We start from the raw sequence: 21,347 nt of genomic DNA, 5'->3' as shown, positions 1-21,347 counted from the left end.
GAGAACCAGTTCCACCAATCAAATGAGTGTGTCAGTAGACAGGTACTGGTTGGATTGTTGTGAGAGGAAGAAACAGAGGGCTTGGAGGCATTCGCCAAGGCAGATGGAGCTGTATAGGGCGGGATGTTATAAGGTAGCCAGGAAGGATCTGAAGAGAGAGCTAAGAGCAGCAAGGAGGGGACATGAAAAGTCCTTATTTGGTAGGATTAGGGAAAACCCAAAGGCTTTCTATAGGTATGTCAGCAATAAAAGAATGATTAGGGTAGGAATAGATCCAGTCAAGGATAGTAGGGAAGTTGCGTGTGGAGGCTGAAGAAATTGGGGAGACACTGAATGAATACTTTTCGTCAGTATTCACTCAGGAACAGGACATTGTTGCCGATGTGAATACTGAGTCACAGTTAATTAGAATGCACGGCTTTGAGGTATGTAGGGAAGAGGTGTTGGAAATTCTGGAAAGGGTGAAAATAGATAAGTTCCCTGTGCCTGATGGCATTTATCCTAGGATTCTCTGGGAAGCAAGGGAATTGCAGAGCCATTAGCCTTGATTTTTATGACCTCATTGTCTACAGGAATAGTGCCAGTAGACTGGAGGATAGCAAATGTGGTTCCCTTGTTCAAGAAGGGGAGTAGGGATAACCCTAGTAACTATAGGCCAGTGAGTCTCACTTCTGTTGTGGGCAAAGTCTTAGAGAGAATTGTAAGGGATAGGATTTATGAACATCTGGATAAGAATAATGTGATCAAGGATAGTCAGCGTGGTTTTGTGAAGGGCAGGTCGTGCCTCACAAGGCATATGGCGTACTGGCTTTTATTGGCAGAGGAATTAAGTTCCGGAGTCCTGAGGTCATGTTGCAGTTGTATAAAACTCCGGTGTGGCCGCATCTGGAGTATTGTGTGCAGTTTTTGGTCACCATACTATAGGAAAGATGTGGAGGCACTGGAACGGGTGCAGAGGAGGTTTACCAGGATGTTGCCTGGTATGGTAGGAAGATCGTATGAGGAAAGGCTGAGGCACTTGGGGCTGTTTTCATTGGAGAAAAGAAGGTTTAGAGGTGACTTGATAGAGGTATACAAGATGATTAGGGATTTAGATAGGGTTGACCATGAGAACCTTTTTCCACGAATGGAGTCAGCTATTACGAGGGGGCATAGCTTTAAATTAAGGGGTGGTAGGTATAGGACAGATGTTAGGGGTAGATTATTTACTCAGCGAGTCGTGAGTTCATGGAATGCCCTGCCAGTAGCAGTAGTGGACTCTCCCTCTTTATGGGCATTTAAACGGGGATTGGATAGGCATATGGAGGATAGTGGGCTAGTGTAGGTTAGGTGGGCTTGGATCGGCGCAACATCGAGGGCCAAAGGGCCTGTACTGCGCTGTATTTTTTCTATGTTCTATTTCTATGTCCATGGATGAGGCGTTAGGGGCCGGAGAATCAAAAGTCATGAAGGAAGTGGAGGACAAGGGTGGTGTCCCAAATATATGTGGGGAGTTCCTGCACCAAGGGGGACAGGACAGTATTGAAAATGAGGAGATAAGTTTGGTGGGGCAGGAGCAGGTGGAGACAATGGGTTGACCAGGGCAGACAGGTTTTGGATTTTGGGTAAAAGGTAAAACCAGGTATTGCACTGTTGTGGAACTGAGGTTGGAGGCCGTGGAAATTGCCTGTGGTGATCAGATTGTGGATGGTCTGGGAGATGGTTTCATGATGGAAGATGAAGGTCGTGATCGAGGAAGCAGCAGGAGGTGCTCGTGAGTTGGCACCTGGCTTTAGTGACGTAGAGGTCGATGTATCTGACTACCAGTGCGCCCTCCCCGCTCCCACCTCCCCTGTCCATTAGTTTAATGGTGAGGTTGGGGTTGGAATGGAGGGAGTGCAGGGCTGTGCTTTGCGTGAGTTTGAGGTTGAAATAGGTGAGTAGGGTGGACAGGTAAAGGCTGTCAATGTCACGGCAGCAGTTGGAGATAGAGGTTGAGGGCAGGTGAGAGGCCAGCAGGGGGTGTCCAGGAGGACGGAGTATGTTGGACACTGGAGAAGGTTTCCTCAGAGGGTGGGTGGGACTCACGATTGAAAAAGTAAGCACAGAGAGGCGGAGGCAGCAGAAGAAAAGTTCAATGTCGCAGCATATATGGAATTCGTTGACCTGGAAATGTGATGGCATGATGGTGAGACCTTTACTGAGGACTGATCGTTCATCCTCAGTGAAGGCGAAGTCTAGGGGTTGGTAAAAAACCAGGCAGGGCTGGAGCCTAGTGTAGAGCTGGAGTTGGGAGTGGGAATGGAGGCTGTCTCTGGAGTGTGGGGGGGGGCAGTCATGAAATTGTTGATGATGTCATAGGTGATGTCACCAGAGGAAGTGACGTGAATGGTGGCGGTTATGGGAGTGGAAGCAGTGCGTTCAGTGGCACTCGTGGGGATGAAAGTGACATTTTGGGCGGTGTTCACTAAAACAGTGTCCTTGGCAGCAGCGTTCTCAGTGGCAACTGTGGAGACGACATGGTCAGCAGAGCTTCATTAAGCAATGTCAGCAGGTGCAGAAGTGCCATGTTCAGCAGAAACAGCGGGGGCGGAAGCGGCATAAGTGTGCTTTCAGTGGGGTGTGTGGGGGCATCAGTGAAATTCCAGTAAGTGACATCAGTGCGAGCGGAAGTGGCATTTAACAGCAATAACCACGAGGGCAGAAGTGACATAGCGGACAGCATTCATCAGGTTTCAGCAGTGAAGGTTTCAGCAACAGAAGTATCAGCATCTTTGCGGAGGCAATAGTTCTTTCTGGCAGCAATCGCAGCGGCAGTAGTTCTAGGAAATTACTTCTCTCAAAGGATCATGAATGTGTGGAATTTACCACACCAGAATGTGGTTATGCTGAGATACTGAGTAAATGTGAGGAGGAGGAGATGGACAGATTTTTAGAGTCGAGAGTGTGGTGCTAGAAAAGCACAGCAGGTCAGGCAGCATTCGATGAGCAGGAGAATCGATGTTTCAGACGAGCCCTTCATCAGAAATTTTAAATAGGTTGAAGGGTTAAGGAGAGCAGGAACAAAGTGAAGTTGAAACTGAGATGATATAACGGAGCAAGCTCAAGAGGGTGAACTGGCTTCTAGTTGTTATGATATGATAACACAGATATCAAGTTGGAAAATAATAAAAATTAGTCAATAATTAATATCCCAGAATGGAAAAGGGCACATTTTTGGGATCTAAAAGTTGAACTGGAGCACGTTTATTGCAATTGCATTTTGGTGAATAAAATTGTGAATGAGAAATGGGAGAATTTCAAAAAGAGCTGAATAGGGCACAAACTAGGTACACAAGCAAGTAAAATAAAAATGTAATATCTAAACCTAGAATACGTGGTGACTAAGGGTATTGATAAGAAAATAAGGAAGGAAAAGGAGACATATGATACACACTGGATTAGAGTCTCAAATGCAGGAAAGGCTAAGGTTGGAAAAAGGAATGCTGACAGGAAGTACAAAGAAAGGAGCTGAAAATGTGTTGCTGGAAAAGCGCAGCAGGTCAGGCAGCATCCAAGGAGCAGGAGAATCGACGTTTCGGGCATAAGCCCTTCTTCAGGAATTCCTGAAACGTCGATTCTCCTGCTCCTTGGATGCTGCCTGACCTGCTGCGCTTTTCCAGCAACACATTTTCAGCTCTGATCTCCAGCATCTGCAGTCCTCACTTTCTCCTACAAAGAAAGGAGGGCAGGCTGTGCTAAAACAATTGGTAAACTGTTCTTCAAACATATTAATAGTAAAAGATTAATGAAGGATTGAGTGTGTCCATGTGGAACAAACAAGGTAGGCCATTCACTGAAGCAAAGATCATGACCCAGAGGGACTAAATGAATATTTTGCTTCGGTCTTTACCAAATTAGAAAATGGTGGCAATGGCCTTATTGAAAATGTGGGTGTTGAACATCTGAGCAGTATAGTGAAGATGAAGAGATGCTAAAATGGCTGACAGCACTACAAGCAGACAAGCAACGTGACCCGGATGGGATGCATCCTCGATTGCTAAGAGGTAAGGCAATAAACTGCAGTTATTGACAGAAATTTTCCAAGCCCCTCTAAACAGAGGATTAGTCCTGAGGGTCTGAAGGATTGCAAATATGACACCATTGTTTAAGAAAGTGGCAAAGCATAACCCAGGAGACAACAGCTTTTAATCAAAAGTGGGAAAACTAATGGAGGTCATAATATGGGATAATGTAAATATAGAGTCAATGAGTTATACAGCATTGAAGCAGACCCTTCCGTCCAACTTGTCCAGGCCAACCAGAGATCCTAAACTCATTTAGTCTCATTTGCCAGCATATGGCCCATATACCTATAAACCCTTCCTATTCATGTTTCCAACCAGATGTCTTCTAAAATTTGTCATTGAACCACTTCCACCACCCCCTCTGGCAGCTTGTTCCATTTGCGCACCACCTTCTGTGTGAAAATTTGCCCTTAGGGTCCCTTTTAAATCTTTTCCCTCTCACCTTAACCTATGCCCTCCAGTTCTGGGAAAAAGACCTTGGCTATTCCAGTCCCCTAAATCAAGTTTGTGAGACACATTGCCCATGCATAAAGCTATGCTGATTATCCCTCATCAGTCCTGGTCTTTCCAAATGCATTTAGATTCTGACTCTCAGAATCTCATCCAACAACCTACCCACCGCTGATGTCAGGCTCACTGGTTCCATGGCTTTTCCTTACAGCCTTTCTTAAATAATGACACAACATTAGCTACCATTAGTCTTTCAGCACCTCACCTATGGCTGTTGATGAGACAAATACCTCTGCTAGGGACCCAGTAATCTCTTCCTTAGCTTCCCACATTGTTCTGGAATACATGTGATGAGGTCCCAGGAATTGTTCTAACTTTATGCATTTTAAGACCTCCAGCACCTCATCTTCTGTAATGTGGACTCTTTTTAAGACATCACTATTTATTTCCCCAAGTTCCTTAGCTTCCATGTCTTTCCCCATGGTAAATACTGAAGAGAAATATTCATTTAGGATCTCATCCATCTCATGTGGTTCCACAGATAGATGGCCTTGTTGATTTTTAAGGAGTCCTATTCTCTTCCTAGTTATTCTTTTGCCCTTAATGTACTTGTAGAATTTGAATTGTCCTTAACCTTATCTGCCAAAACTATCTGATGTCCCCTTTTCGCCCTCCTGATTTCCCTCTAAAGTATACTCCTACACCCCTATACACCTCAAGGGATTCATTTGATCCCAGCTGTCTATATCCAACATATGCCTCCTTCCTTTTCTTGACCACAGTCTCAATGTCTCTAGTCAACCAGTGTTCTCCATTCCTGACAGCCTTGCCCTTCATACTAACAGGAACATCCTATCCCTGAACTTTTGTTGACTCGCTTTTGAAAGCCTCCCACTTAACAGCCTCCCCCCATCAATTTTTGAAAGTTCCTGTCTAATACTATTAAAACTGACCTTGCTCTAATTTAGAACTTAACTTGTGGACCTGGCCAAACCTTTTTCACAACTATTTTAAAACTAATAGAATATGGTCACTGGTCCCAAAGTGCTCCCTCACTAAGGCTTCAGTCACTTGTCATGTCTTGTTTCCCAAGAGGAGGTCAAGTTTTGCTCCTTTTCTAGTAGGTCTATCTACATATTGATTGAGAAAACCTTCTTCAACACACTTAACAAATTCTTTCACATCCAGGCACTTAACACTATGGTAGTCCCAGTCTATGTTTGGAAAGTTAAAATCCCCTACTATTACAGTTTTATTACTCCTACAGTTACCCTGCATATTTGCTCCTCAATTTCCCACCGATTATTGGATGGGGGAGGGGAGCTAGAGTATAATCCCATCATAGAGATCACCCCCTCCTTATTTCTCACTTCCACCGATACAGATTCACTGAACAATCCCCCAAGAATATCCTCTTTAATTGTGCGCCATTCCCCCTCCTCTCTTGCCTCCCCTTTTATCCTTCCTATAGAATCTGCACCCCAAAACACTGAACTGCCAGTCCTATCCATTCCTCAGCCATGTTTCTGTAATAACTACAATATTCCCAGTCTCCTGTTCTGATCCTTGCCCCAAATCCATATGCCTAACCTGTTGGGCCTCTTGCATTTAAATAAATGTATTTTAAATCATCAGTCTTCCCTTGTTCCCTGGCCTGCTCTTGCCTACCTTGTCTATTGAACTTCTTCATTTTAACTAGACTCAACCTTCTGTCTTGTCTCACTACTGTTAACCAGCAAACAACCAGTTAGTATGACAGCTGAACTGTGTTCATACCTTGCTCATGCTCTCCATGCCTCCTGCTATCACAATATTGGAGCTGCCCGTTATGATGGCTTGTGTTGCAAGACACACTGCTTTCAGGCCAGAGCCACAAATCATCTGACAACTCCATGCTGGCACTTCATATGGGATTCCTGAATTGACGCTAGCCTGGCGAGCAGGATTCTGTCCTTGGCCTACAAAATTGTAGAAGAGAAATATAGTAGTAATATTTCATTTCATAAAGCATATAATTACTACAAAGAGAATTTTTAAAAAGTATGTTTAATCAAAAGACACTGGTTATTCAAGCGCTTGGTTTGCAACTACAAGCCTCTTTAAAAAAAAGGGTTCCAAATGTAAAACAGAGGTGGGCACTCTTGTACATTGCCTATGGACCTGTCATAAGATCCGTAGATACTGGACTAAAGTAGCAAGTACCCTGACAGAAATTTTAGGAATGGAAATTAAAATGGACCCTGTATCTCTCCTTTTGGCCTTTTCGAACTTTCCCTCCCTGGATATGCACGGGAAGAGACTATTTTCTATTCTCTCTTTCTGCAAGGAAGAATATTTTGGTAAACTGGGTGGCTGAGGGTCCCCCTGGACTTTCAAATTGGCACAGATTAATTATGGAATGTATTCCCCTTGACTTCCTTACAAATATGGTGCACCGAAAGACCGAATTATTTTATAAAATATGGCAGCCCTTCTTGAATTATATGAATACAGATATTTCGGCTATCCTAACAAGGGCTTTTATTTAATTGAGATTACGAACCTGGCTGGTCCGGGGCCCCTTGGGAGAGGAATCCCACACGAATACGGGTTTTGTTACATTTGATGTTAACACATTCCGAGCATGTATCTCACTACCCAATCTCTATGTTATCCATTGTTTTTTTTTGTTTTTTTTCTCTTTCTCTTATTTGAATAATGTAAGAGACGTAAATATACACTCTGATTAGTTGTAGGCACCCTCCTCTAGCTTATCTCTCCACGCTTCAGGCTCACTGCCTTTATTCCTGATGAAGGGCTTTTGCCCGAAACGTCGATTTCGAAGCTCCTTGGATGCTGCCTGAACTGCTGTGCTCTTCCAGCACCACTAATCCAGAATCTGGTCTCCAGCATCTGCCGTCATTGTTTTTACCTAGGTTAGTAGTTAGTTGAGTTTTGTTTTTTTCTTTCTCGGTATTTTTCTTTTGTTAAATTTTGGTTATTATATATTTAAGATTTAATTGTATATCAATGTTTGTACTTGAGAGTTTTGTTTATTTTTGTAAACTTGTAAAAATGTTAAATTTCTAATGAAAATATCTTTAAAAAAAGGGTTGTATCAGGCTATTCAATTAAGTGAGGGATCACAGTTGAGCTAGATCCCCACTTTGCTAATACATTTATGGTTTTAAAAACATGGTGGTGACTGCGGTGAGCGTTTAAAATACAGCAGGGATAAAAAACTCAAAATATTTGGATCACACAAGCAAAACCAATGATGCAAAGGATGCCAATTGTTCAGTGGATTTTTTTTTGGTTGGAAAGTTGTTGTGGGAATGGCACACAATGAGCTGGAAATCAGCTGATATCACCTGATACTTTAGCTAATACCCAGAGTTGCACATTATCATTGCTACAGATGCATCTTTTACAGGATTGGGTGCTGGTTTTTCCATACAGGCAGACAGAAAACACAGGGAGAAAGTGAAGACTGCAGATGCTGGAGATCAGAGTCGAAGAATGTGGTGCTGGAAAAGCACAGGTCAGGCAGCATCCAAGGAGCAGGAGAATCGATGTTTCAGGCATAAGCCCTTCCTCAGAAATGAGGCTGAATGATAAATGGGAGGGGGGTGGGGCTGTAGTAAGGTAGTGGGAGTGCAATAGGTAATTGAAGGTGGGGTGCAAGTGGTGGATTAGGAGGAGGGTGAAGCAGATAAGTGGGAAGGAAGATGGACAAGTAGGACAGGTCAAGGGGGTGGTGCCGAGTTGGAAGGTAGGGACTAGGATAAGGTGGTGGGGTGGGGGACATGAGGAAACTGGTGAAATCCACATTGATCCCATGTTGTTGGAGGATCCCAAGGCAGAGGATGAGGTATTCTTCTTCCAGACGTTGGGTGGTAAGGGTTTGGGAATGGAGGAGGCCCTACACGTCATTGGCGGAGTGGGAGGAGATGTTAAAGTGCTCAGCCACAGAGCGGTGGGGTTGGTTTTTGTGAGTGTTCCAGAGATGTTGCTGTCGGATGTGGAAGGATCATTTGGGGTCTTGGATGGAGGTGAGGGGGAGGTATGGGTGCAGGTTTTATACTTCTTGCAGTGGCAGGATAGACGCTGCCAGGGATAGACACTTCTTGCAGTGGCAGTGGAGGGTGGGTTGGCCCCTCACCAATTCATTTGTACTTCTACACATGTCATCTACTGTATCCGTTGCACCTGATGTGGTGGTCTCTACATTGGGAAAACAAGATGCCCACTTGCAGATCGTTTCAGAGAATATCTCTGGGACACCCACACTAACCAACCCCACCGCCCTGTGGTTGAACACTTTAACTTCCTACAAGTTCTGGAGGAAGAATGCCTCATCTTCCGCCTTGGGACCCACCAACCACAAGGGATCAGGATGGATTTCACCAGTTTCCTCACTTCCCCTCTCCCCACCTTATCCCAGTCCCAACCTTTCAACTTGACACCACCCCCTTGGCCTGTCCTACCTGACCATCTTCTTTCCCACCTATCTGCTCCACCCTCCTCTCTGACCTATCACTTTCATCCCACCTTCATCTACCTGGTGTATTCCCAGCCAACTTCCGCTAGCCTCAGCCCCCCTCCCACTTATCACTCTCAACCCTTTGGGCCACAAGACTCATTCCTGAAGGGTGTTTATGCCCGAAATGTCAATTCTCCTGCTCCTTGGATGCTGCCTGACTGGGATAGAAAGCACAGACCTGTTTACAACCAATTCCTTTACTTGCAGATTGATCAGAGATATCCAGTGATAGAGAAGGGGATATTAGGTGCTACATGGATTTGTGTAAAGTTTTATAGATTACATTCTTAGTCTTCACCTCAAGTTACATACAGACCACAAATCCAAGTTGGCATAAATGCCTCCACCAATTAATATGTTTCAGGAAAGAGGCTGACTACAGCACAGCAGCCTATATCTTTGTTGTCAAAGCCTGGTCAAGCAGATGTAGTCTTTGTTGAAGAGGTGTAAATCTTTACATCAAAGCAAACCACAACTCTACCAGAAACTAAATGAACTCAAGGGATACACAAAAATCTGATGAAGAATGGCACGGTGGCAAGTGGTTAGCACTGCTGCCTCACAGCGCCAGAGACCCAGGTTCAATTCCCGCCCCAGGCGACTGACTGTGTGGAGTTTGCACGTTCTCCCCGTGTCTGCGTGGGTTTCCTCTGGGTGCTCCGGTTTCCTCCCACTGTCCAAAGATGTGCAGGTCAGGTGAATTGGCCATGCTAAATTGCCCGTAGTGTTAGGTAAGGGGTAAATGTAGGGGTATGGGTAGGTTGCGGTTCGGCGGGTCGGTGTGGACTTGTTTGGCCGAAGGGCCTGTTTCCACACTGTAATGTAATCTGTAATCTTAAATCAGGCAGTTTTGTGTCAAACATTCTTAGACAGTACTATGATCAGAGGGATTGGTCCTTCCAAGGGTCCCAAAACTGGAAGAAATGATGTCAAGCTGTATAAGTTGTGTTATTCATCAGGAGGGAACAAGAAAACAATGTTCCCTCTAAATTATGCAGCTGCTGGGAGGTTCTCCACACAACCATTGTGAGCAATGCATTGGCTTCCACTTACAGAAACTGCCACCAGACAGGTCCTCAGAGCAGAAAAAAAAAGTTGAAAGGAAAACTGCAAGAGGACTATTGATATCTTCTTCTTTTCCACGAAGACCATGGGAATATGCTTGGATGTACCTTTACAAACAAGAGGTAAAATGTTCTTCAAAGTGGTAGACTACAATTACAAATGGATTAGAACTCAAAAACATTGAGGGTTACATGTCTGAAGTAGTAATTATATCACCGATCTTTCCAACACAGTTAGTTTACGAATATTTTAAAAAGCTTACAATGTCATATGAATTTGTCACATAATCGCCTTGTCAATAAAATTAACGTCTAAATGAACAGTGCAAGCATAAATCTATGCCAAGAGAACCGAAAGCAGAGAATCGTTGTTAATACTGGAGGGCAGTATTTATTTGGGTCTGCATTTAGGTTTATAAAATCATAGAAAACAGGCACAGAAGTAGGCTACTCAGCCCTTTGAGTCTGCTAAGCCATTCAATATGACTATGGGTAATCATTCAATCCAACTCCATAGCCTGTTCTTGCTTTTGTCCTATATCTATTTTAAGTTGTTCTATTTTAAGTGCATTTAAGTCGTCATTGGACAGGCAAATGGACGTAACATGGAATAGTGTAGATGGGATGGGCTTCAGACTAGTATGACAGGGCAGCGCAACATCGAGGGCCGAAGGGCCTGTACTGCGCTGTAATGTTCTATGTTCTATCCTTTGATCCTTTCAACCTATCTCCTTTTTGAAAACATTCAATGTTTAGGCCTCAATCACTTTCTGTGGCAGGGAATTCCATAGGCTCATCACTCTCTGCCTGAAGAAATGGTTTCACCATGCATTGTCATAACGACTACTGCTCCTTTTGATATGTGTTGGCTACATAGGGTTTCTTGGATACATAGGGTTTCTACATATCTAAAAAGAACTGGAAATTTGCAGACAGAACCACCAAAATTTCAAACCTAATTTCTCTTTGTTACCTTTCATGTATGCTTTCTAAACTCACTTAAGAAGACCAAAACTGCACACAATATTCCAGGTGTGACCTCACCAATAGCCTGTATAATTGTAGCAAGACATCCTTGTTCTTGGACTCAAAGCCTCTTCCTATGAAGGCCAACATATAGCTTGTCTTCTTTACTGTCTGCTGCTCCTGTGCACTTGCTTTCAGATACAGCTACAAAATGACACCCAGGTATCATTGAACATTTACATCTCAAATTTACAGCCATTCAAATAATAATCTGCTTTCCTGTTTTACCAAAATTGATAACCATACGCTTACCCATGTTAAAAAGCAGTTACCATGCATTTATCCACTCACCGAGCCAGTCTAAATCACACTGTCATCTCGGCATCCTCCTACAGCTCATCTTTCCACCCAGCTTTATGTCAGCTGCAAATCCCTCATCTAAATTATTAACAAATATTGTGAAGAGCTGGAGTCCTAGTACCAACCCCTGCAATGCCCCATGTGATAAAGTAAACTTCACAACTTCAATAACTGTTCATGGATTGAAAGAATTAGTACCAACACTTTCTAGAATAAACTGTTTCCTAGGATAATGGAACAAGGAATTAAAAGCAAAATGCCAATTAACCATGCCACGGAAAAGAAGTCAAAGCTACATAAACAAGCAGTTTTAACAACTGTTTGACAACTGGTGGCCTAATGTCACAAGGAAGAATTTAAGGAATTAACAGACAGCTAACACCAAATGTAACAAGAAATAGAGAAACTACCCCTGCTAAGAAGGCAAGCTCCAGGTCTGATAACTCCAGATATGTAATCAAGGTTGTGGATGAATAGATCTAAAGAATCATCAATAATGTCACATCACAAACTTTACAAGACAGAAAATTATTTAAGAATTCAACTTCAACAGCAGAACTTCAGAGAACCACACTGCACAACGATCTATCCAGAACAAATGTTGGTTGAATCATAGTTAAATTCCACCATTAATTGGGTAAAATCTCAGTTGGGTTGTGAGGCTTAACTTGCATATTTGAGGGGTCTTATTTTGGTAACCACATGCAATAAATTTCAATTAATTGCTTCATTATTTGATAGTTTGTGAGATTTCTTAATAAGTAGCTGAATTAAAGGTAACTGTCATAACTTATCTACAGCATCCACTCATCACTGCCTGCCATTCAGAAAAAGGCCCATTTACTCCTACTCCCCATTTCTTGACTGTGAACCAATTTCTGTTCATCTTAATTAAACTACCCGCAATCCAACACACTTTCATTTTACACATTGATCGTTTACTTGGGATTTTGGCAAAAGCCTTCTGAAAGTCCAAATTAACCACATCCACTGGCCCCCCTACTCAACGGTACCAGTTACACCCTTGAAGAATTCCAGTAGGTTTGTCAAGCATGGTCTCCCTGTCCATTGACTGTCTGCCATGGTAACTAGATTACAAAATGATGCTTATTGTCTCTCAAGATTTCTTGAAGCCCACATCTAGTATCAAAGTACAGTGCCGAAAAGGCCCTTCCATGAATACCAATCACTAAAGACATGCTTAACACAATTTCCTACACTTCACCCATATCCTTGAATGTTATACTTCAAGTGCTCACCCAAAGTTTTTTTAAATATATTTTTACTGAAAAATAGATTTTTTTTAATATGACAACAAATATAAAACAATTCAAAACAATAAAAGGAAAGAACACAAAAATGTTAAAAGAAACCAACCCATCCTCATGTACAAGTGTATAAATATATATAGAAAAATATATTTTTAAAAACCCAACTAAATAAATAATAATCAACAACAAACTAATAAATAGTAATAACTCAACTCAGCCAAACAAGACACTCATACGTTTGCAGTTCCTCCTCCCTGGATATTGGACTCGTAAAGCACAATCACTACGGTTATATAAAAGCCCTTATTAGTGTGGCAGATAAATCTGTGTCCAGGTATTCCAAAAAGGGCTGCCATGACTTAGAAACATTCTCACTTTTGTGTTGTACCATACTTGTGAGAAAATCCCAAGGGGATATGCTCCACAACAATCTTCCCCCAAGCCAATAGGCCCAGTGAGTTTTCGGATGCCCAACCTAACAAGATATTCTTTCTTGTGCAGAAAGTGAGGATGTTGAAAAGTTTTTTCTTATGCACATCTGCAGGAATGTACTGGGCAGGCCAAGAAGAAGAGAGATTGGGTCCTTCTCCACCCTTACACCCAAAATCATCTCCATCGCACCCGTCAGAGCACTCCAGTATGTTTGAAGCCTACCACAGGACCAGAGACAATGGGTAGGAGTGCCCGTACCAAACTTGCACTTGGGACATGTTGAAGATACCCAAGTTTAAATTTTGACAAACGGTCCTGGGCCAAGTAAACCCTGTGGAGAATCTTCAACTGTAAAGCATGGGTCCTAACTTGAAAAAAACGAAAGAGATCCCTGTAAGATAGCTCGTGTTTCCGTGCTAACTGATCAACGGACATTGTTGTGTCTCCCTCAAATAAATACTCCATGCAAGACACTTCACTAGTTGCTCAGTATTTGAATCCTGAATGTATCATCCCTAGTTGAAAACCTGGCATTCCCACTAAAAGTGTAAGAGAAGATGTTTTGCCCAATATTGCCTTCCCTCTGCCGAACTGCCCTCCATGCTTTAACAGTATTGATAATTATTGGGTCATGCCAATATTCCCTAACTGTCCTCATTTTGTCCAAAACCACCAAGCTAGTAAGGGGGCACCTTACCTGGGAGGTTTTGATATCTAACCATATTGAAAGAGGGTACCACAAGCCCAATTACTCACATAGGATAAAAGTGAGCTTAGTTAGTAGGTTTTAATATCCAGGAGATCCACTCCCCCCAATCTGTAAGGCAATTGCAGTTTAGCTAACTTAATGAGGGGCCACTTACAATGCCAAATAAAAGAGGTGAACCAACCGTTCCATCTCTTGAATGTTTGCTTATTGAAAATCAGGGGGAGCATCATTACAGGGTAGAGCAAACGGGGGAGAATATTCATCTTAATAAGCGCTATCCGACCCAACCATAAGACCAGAAGCGCCTCACATCTTTGAAGGGCTTGTTTGATTTTGTCAAATACTTGAACAAAATTAGCTTTGAACTGCCGATCCAGAACTGCAGTAATGAATATGCCCAAAAACACAAAACCCCTCTGTGATCACTTAAATGTGAATCGATATTTGCCCTCAAGACCTAGCACCTTCATAATACCACCCCCTGATTTTGCAAGATTAATCTTGTACCCTGAAAAGGTGCCAAATGCACTCATGCATTGTATCAGGCAAGGCATCGAAACTGCTGGATTTGACAAAAAGGAAAGGACATTGGCCACGTAGAACGAAATCTTATATAATTTTGACCCCACTTCTAGAACTGATATATTGGGATCCCTATGAATGGCCTCCGCCAATGGTTCAATCGCCAACGTAAAAAGCAGTGGCGAAAGGGGACAGCCGTGCCAGCTACCCCTAAAAATGTTAAAATTGCTTGATCGCACCCCATTGGTGATGACCGCACCAAGACGGTCACTGTAGAGAACCTTTACCCATCTTACAAAAGGCTTTGCCCAAGCCAAACTGCTCCAGAGTATAGAAAAGGTACGGCCACCCAACCCGATCAAATGCCTTCTCTGCATCTAGAGAAATCACCAATCCTGTATTGACTGTGGTTGACATGCTTGAATTACATTAAAGCAGCATTATTGGAGGATCTGTGGCCCTTTATGAAGCCAGTTTGGTCCTCTTTAACAATAGAAGGTAACACATTCTCCAGCCTTAATGCAACAGTCTTAGAGAGGATTTTAATGTCCACATTTAAGAGTGAACTGGGCCTGTATGAAGCACAATCCTCTGAGACCGTCCCTTTTTTAAGAATAAGCAAAATATTGGCCTCTCTCAGATATGGCAGGACACAATCATGGCTGTATGAATCATTAAACATGTTAAGCATCGGACCTGACAATATGTTTATAAAGTCCTTACAGAATTCACTGGGAAGTCTGTCAGGACTAGGCACCTTTCCACTCTGAAGCTGCTTCACAGCCTCTTGCTCTGATAAAGAGGTATTGAGAAGAGACTCTTGTTCGGGGATAACGCCCAGGAGCTCCAGATCCTTGAAAATATACTCCATTTTGGCCCGCCCCTCCTCACAACCCTCAGATTGGTATAACTTAGAGTAAAATCTCTGGAATACCACATTAATCTTTTTGGAGTCACATGTTAGGTTCCTAGACCCTTCTCTAATCACCGTAATGGCTTGAGGGGTGCTCCTTTTCCTGGCGAGATTTGCTAAGTATTTGCCTGGCCTGTCACTATGCTCATATAACCTTTGCTTTGCAAAAGTAAGCTCCTTCTTTGCTGTCTGCATGAGCACGGAATTCAATGCAGACAGCAGCGCCATAATCCTCTGTAGTTTTGATGAGGGCCTGTCAAAGTAAGCCTTCTCGGCTGCCTTCAACCGTGCTTCGAGGAGACATTGCTGCTCACCCTTCTGCCGCTTCCTACTGCCACAGTAGGAAATAACTAACCCTCTGGCATAGGCTTTGGCAGTTTCCCAAAGGATGGATGGGCTACTAACAGAGCCTGAGTTAATATCTAGGAATGCCCTAAATTCCACAAACATATTATCCTTGAGGACAAAGGGATCCATTTGCCAGTGACTTGACCCCACTGTAACGTCCTTAATCTTAACCAACAGGTACACTGGGGCATGATCGAAGCTTGTAATATTACCAATTGAACAAGATGCCACCAAGTCCAGGGTTGGCACAGAAAAAAATCAATTCTGGTGTGACATCTGTGTGAATTGGAACAAAACGTATAATCCCTGCCTGTAAGGTGGAGACGCCTCCAGACTTCCACCAACCCTAACTCCACACACATCCACTAATTGTTTAGTTTGTACAGAGGGTATCGGGGTGGGGCGGGGATCAGTTTAGAGAACACCTCTACCAAAAATTTGAGGGGATGGGCCGGAAGGCAATAAACATTTAAACCACCATATTCTTTCCCGTATGTGTCTTTAACACACTCTAGTAACTCAAAGGTGAGATTCCTCCTAACCATTATAGCTACTCCCCTACTTCTGGCATTAAAGGATGAAAAGTAAACCCGATCAAAGCCAATCTGCTGTAGTTTCAAATGCTCCCTTTCATCCAAGTGTGTCTCCTGTAACAAAGTAATATCCACCTTCTCTTTTCTAAGACTCAAAAGGACCTTTTTCCTCTTAATTGGTGAGTCTCTCCTCTTGATATTACAGGTACACCACTTAATCAAGTCATTAGCCATAACCTTCTGCAGTAACATTTAAATTCCAGAGAGGAGGAACTCAAATCACAAATTGCCAACCCTTAGTGTCACAAGATCCATCGAACATAAAAGCTACACAAATTAAAATCAGTATAGTTAACAAACCTCCAAAGCTATCCAAGATTAAATACAACAAAAACCAAAAAGCAAACCAACATATAAAGCGCCAACGGCGCCAAATAGGGGAACCCTCCCCCTGCCCAAATGGGGGCAACTACCCATCCCAAAATTCAATTTCCCATCCCACTGCCAAGACTGCAGCCCGGGCGTTTAAATACCTGAACCGGGTATAAACTGCCCGTAAGTAGGCATCTAGCCATCCCAACCATTTTCTCTCCTCCTAGCTAGAGCCACACCGCAAACATAAGCAGAAAAGAAAGAAAATACACCATGGAATAGCAACCTGAATAAAGATTTTTTTTAAAAAAAACGGGGTCAATATCCCACCCATCCTTTGGTATAACTTAACTTAGAAATTGAAAGTACAAATCTCAACCGGCCCCAAACATAGTTTAAACCAGATTATTACCAATATCAAAAAGGAAAAGAAAATCCCACCTGGATTTCCTCTGTTTTCTTAAAGAAAAAAAGCAAAGACATACCCAAACAACACTACTATCTGTACAAACTAAATTGTTCAGATTAGGTTAATTTGTCCACAACGTCTCTTGCCTTCTGTGATGTGTCAAAGAGATATACGGATCCATCTGAGGTGTACCGAAGCACTGCCGGATACCTCAGACAGTACTGGATCCAAAGCTCCCACAGTCTTCTCTTGACACTGTCATAGGATTTTCTTTTCTGAACCCCCGCCACTGAGAAGTCCTGGGCCTTCGGATCCTTACCCTGGATTCTGGAAGCTTTCACAATTCTTTCCTTATCTCTATAATGATGAAACCGCACCGAGAGGACAAAGACGTTGATCCAGACCTGATCTCCACGCCGTGATCTGGTGTGTCCTCCTGATCTTCAAGTCACTCATTCCAGCCTCCAAGTTAAGGAACTTCGGAAACTAGACGTCAATAAATTCCGTCCGCCACTCATCTTCCTTACACTCCAGCAGACCGACAATCCAAATATTTTTTCTCCTGCCCCTGTTCTCAAGATCATTCACTTGGTCACACAAATTACAGATCTGAGTCTCCAGGACTTGGATCCTATCCTTGGAGGAAATGGTATCAGCTTCCAACACATGACTCTGTGTTCAACCTCATCCATCCTCTTTTCCAGGTCTCTCAGCTGCTGTTCACACTTCTGCAGCATGATAGAGCTCGCGGCTAGCTTCTCCTCTATCTGCTTATCCAACATCTCGTGAGATTTCACAAGCTCCTTCACCAGGGCCTGGTAGATAATGAAGTCCAAGGATCCTGCAGTCTGGGCCGTGGGCCCGGCCTCAGACGCTCCTCCTCCCTTCTTCAACTCTGGATGGCCAAAAACACAGGTAAGTTGATTTTTCACAATTTCCTGGGACTCCACGACCTTTCCAGTGTCCTAGGATATCACAATGGTCTGGTTTGGGCGGGTTAGACATTCGTCCCGCTTGTGCTGGGGTGCAAAGCTCTACAACGCAGTCCTCTGAGACCGCCGCCATCTTGGATTCCCCCCCACCCAAATATTTTTTAAAGGTTGTACAATTTCTGGCCCCCAATACCTCCCCATGCAGCGCATTCCAGATTCTCATCACTTCTGTGTGAAAAAATGTTTTTTTTCTTAAGTCCTCTCTGAATCTCCTGCCCTGACTGTCAAACTATGTCCCCTCTTGACTGACCCCTTAACCAAGAGAAACACTGCTCCCAATTCACTCTATCCATACCCCTCAATTTTATATACCTAGTTGTGTCCCCCCTCAGCCTTCTCTGCTCTAAAGGAAACAATCCAAGCCTACTGGAGGTTGGCTAACGTGGTACATCTATTTAAGATTAGATTAGATTACAGTGTAGAAACAGGCCCTTCGGCCCAACAAGTCCACACCGACCCGCCGAAGCGAAACCCACCCATACCCCTACATTTACCCCTTACCTAACACTACGGGCAATTTAGTATGGCCAATTCACCTGACCCTGTGATGTGGGAGGAAACCGGAGCACCCGGAGGAAACCCACGCAGACACGGGGAGAACGTGCAAACTCCACACAGTCAGTCGCCTGAGGCGGGAATTGAACCCGGGTCTCTGGCGCTGTGAGGCAGCAGTGCTAACCACTGTGCCACCGTGCCGCCCACGAAGAAAGGTGGGAAGGAAATGCCAAGGAATATAGACTGGAGAGCCTGACGTCGGTGTGGGAAAGTTGTTGGAGGGAATCCTGGGGGACAGGATTTACATGTATTTGGAAAGGCAAGGACTGATTAGGGATAGTCAGCATGCTTTGTGAGTGGGAAATCATGTCTCACAAACGTAATTGAGTTTTTTGAAGAAGTAACAAAGAGGATTGATGAGGGCAGCGCAGTGGACGTGATCTATATGGACTTGAATAAGATGTTCGACAATGTTCCGCATGGGAGACTGGTTAGTAAGGTTAAGTCTCATGGAATACTAGCCATTTGGATATAGAATTGGCTCAAATGTGGAAGACAGACGGTAGTGGTGGAGGGTTGCTTTTCAGACTGGAGGCCTGTTACCAGTGAAGTGCCACGAGGATCAGTGCTGGGTCTACTACTTTTCATCATTTATATAAATTTATATATAATTATCTAAATTATTTGGATGTGAACATAGTAGGTATGGTTAGTAAGTTTGTAGACTGGAGGTGCAATGGACAACAAAGGAAGTTACCTCAGAGTACAACGGGATCTTAATTAAATGGGCCAATGGGCTGAGGAGAGGCAAATGGAGTTTAATTTACATAAATGTGAGGTGCTGCATTTTGGAAAAGCAAATCATAGCAGGACTTATACATACCTGGGGAGTGTTGCTGAACAAAGAGACTTTGGAGTGCAGGTTCATAATTAATTGAAAGAAGAATCGCAGGTAGATAGGATTATGAAGAAAGCATTTGGTATGCTTTGCTTTATTGGTCAGAGTATTCAGTGTATGAGTTGGGAGGTCATGTTGCAGCTGTACAGAATGTTGGTTAGGCTACTTTTGGAACATTATGTCCAGTTCTGGTCTCCTTCCTATTAAAAGGATGTTGTGAAACTTGCAAATGTTCAGAAAAAATTAACAAGGATGTTACCAATTTTGGAGGATTTGTAGGGAGAGGCTGAATAGGCCGGGCTGTTTTCCCTGAAGTGTCAGAGGCTGAGGGGTGACCTTATAGAGGTTTATAAAATCATGAAGGACATGAAGATAAATAGAGAAAGTCTTTTCCCTGGGCTGAGGGAGTCCAGAACGAGACAGCATAGGTTAACGGTGAGAGGGAAAATATATAAAAGGGACCTAAGGGGCAACGTTTTCATGCAGAGGATTGTGCGTGTATGGAATGAGCTGCCAGAGGAAGTGTTTGGAGGCTGGTACAATTGCAGCATTTAAGAGGCATCTGGATAGGTCTATGAATAGGAAGGTCTTAGAGGGATATGGGCCAAGTGCTGGCACATGGAACTACATTAGGTTGGGATATCTGGTCGGCATGGACCAGTTGGACCAAAGGTTCTGTTTCTGCACTGTATATCTCTATGACTCTATCTCGTCTCTCCAACCCAGGCAACATCCCAGTGAACCTCCTCTGTCCCTATTTACTGCTGGGTGGCACGGTGGCTCAGTTGTTAGCACTGCCGCCTCACAGAGTCAGGGACCCAGGTTTGATTTCAGCCTCAGACGAATCTGTGTGTGGAGTTTGCACATTCTCCCTGTGTCTGCATGGGTTTCCTCAGGTGCTCCAGTTTCCTCCCACAGTCCAAAGGTGTGCAGGTTAGATGAATTGGCTGTGCTAAATTGCCCAAAATGTTCAGGGACCTTAGTTTAGGTGCATTAGTCAGGGGTAAATAGAGGGTAAGTGGAATGCGTCTGGGACTCTTTGGAAGGTTGATGTAGATTTGTTGGGCCAAAGGGCCTGTTTCCACACTGTAAGGGATTCTATGATCACTCATGCAGGGAGGTGATCAGAACACAGTACTCTAGTTGTGGCCTAACTGAGGATGTGGGCATCTGGGAGGTAGGACAAAATGGCTGAAGGAGCTGGACAAAATGGCTTCTGCATTGTTAAACTGCACTGAACAAGACAGAAACAAGAAACCAGAGACTGATGTGGATCCAATTAATTGCCGAAGTAACGATTTAACCCTAACCACAAGGCAGGATAAAGACAATTCTAAGAACAGGTTGTTTACAAGAAATCGTGATAGGCTAAGGCAAAAAATGTACGTGGGCCTCACGCAATTTGATTGATCATTCTTCATGTCTGAACAATGTATATAAACCCTATGTGGTGCAGGAATACTCATACTTCTGGGCTGATTGCTTGTGTGATTGACAAAGAGTCGTTTGATAGGTGTGCTTATTGCCTGATGAAGGGCTTTTGCCCGAAACGTCGATTTTCCTGCTCCTCAGATGCTGCCTGATCTGCTGTGCTTTTCCAGCACCACTCTGATCTAAACTCTGGTTCCCAGCATTTGCAGTCCTCACTTCTGCCTAGGTGTGCTTATTGATCGATCGCAGAACCAAGAGACTCCACCCCACCCCGGGAGTTCTTATCTTCATAACCAATGCTCTGTACAACTCCCAACTCCTTGCTCTTACTCTCACTCACAACTTGATGAAAGCAAGTCTCCCAAATACCTTAACTATCCTATTCAGGTGCTCTGCTGACTTCAGGATCTGTGAATAATTACCTTAATTTCCTTTTGTTCCTCTGAGCTACCCATTGTCCTGCCATTAATACTCCCTCACCTTGTTTTTTCTGGCAAAGTACATTGGGAAAGCTAAAGGAGAAAGTGCTGGAAAATCTCTGTAGGGAGAGAAAAGAACTGATGTTTCGAGTCTAACTGACCCTTTGTCAAAGCTACGAGGCTGCAAGAAGGTGA

At 43.5% G+C, this 21,347-nt stretch overlaps 1 protein-coding gene across 2 annotated transcripts in view; it reads right to left on the bottom strand.

Annotated features, from left to right (window-relative positions):
- acat2 (acetyl-CoA acetyltransferase 2) overlaps positions 1 to 21,347 on the bottom strand; it is a 107,631-nt gene that overhangs the window by 59,981 nt on the left and 26,303 nt on the right. For both annotated transcript variants that reach the window (XM_043696187.2, XM_043696189.2), the window contains exon 3: positions 6,273 to 6,454. In XM_043696187.2, the coding sequence (XP_043552122.2) occupies positions 6,273 to 6,454 (182 nt within the window). The remainder of the gene's footprint in view (positions 1 to 6,272; positions 6,455 to 21,347) is intronic.

This window comes from Chiloscyllium plagiosum, unplaced genomic scaffold, assembly GCF_037043375.1.
Source record: "Chiloscyllium plagiosum isolate Xiang-an unplaced genomic scaffold, Cpla_swu_hap1 HiC_scaffold_10, whole genome shotgun sequence".
NCBI classification, from domain to species: domain Eukaryota; kingdom Metazoa; phylum Chordata; class Chondrichthyes; order Orectolobiformes; family Hemiscylliidae; genus Chiloscyllium; species Chiloscyllium plagiosum.
The sequence above is the reverse complement of the archived record's forward strand: the minus strand, read 5'-3'. Positions and strand labels throughout refer to the sequence as shown.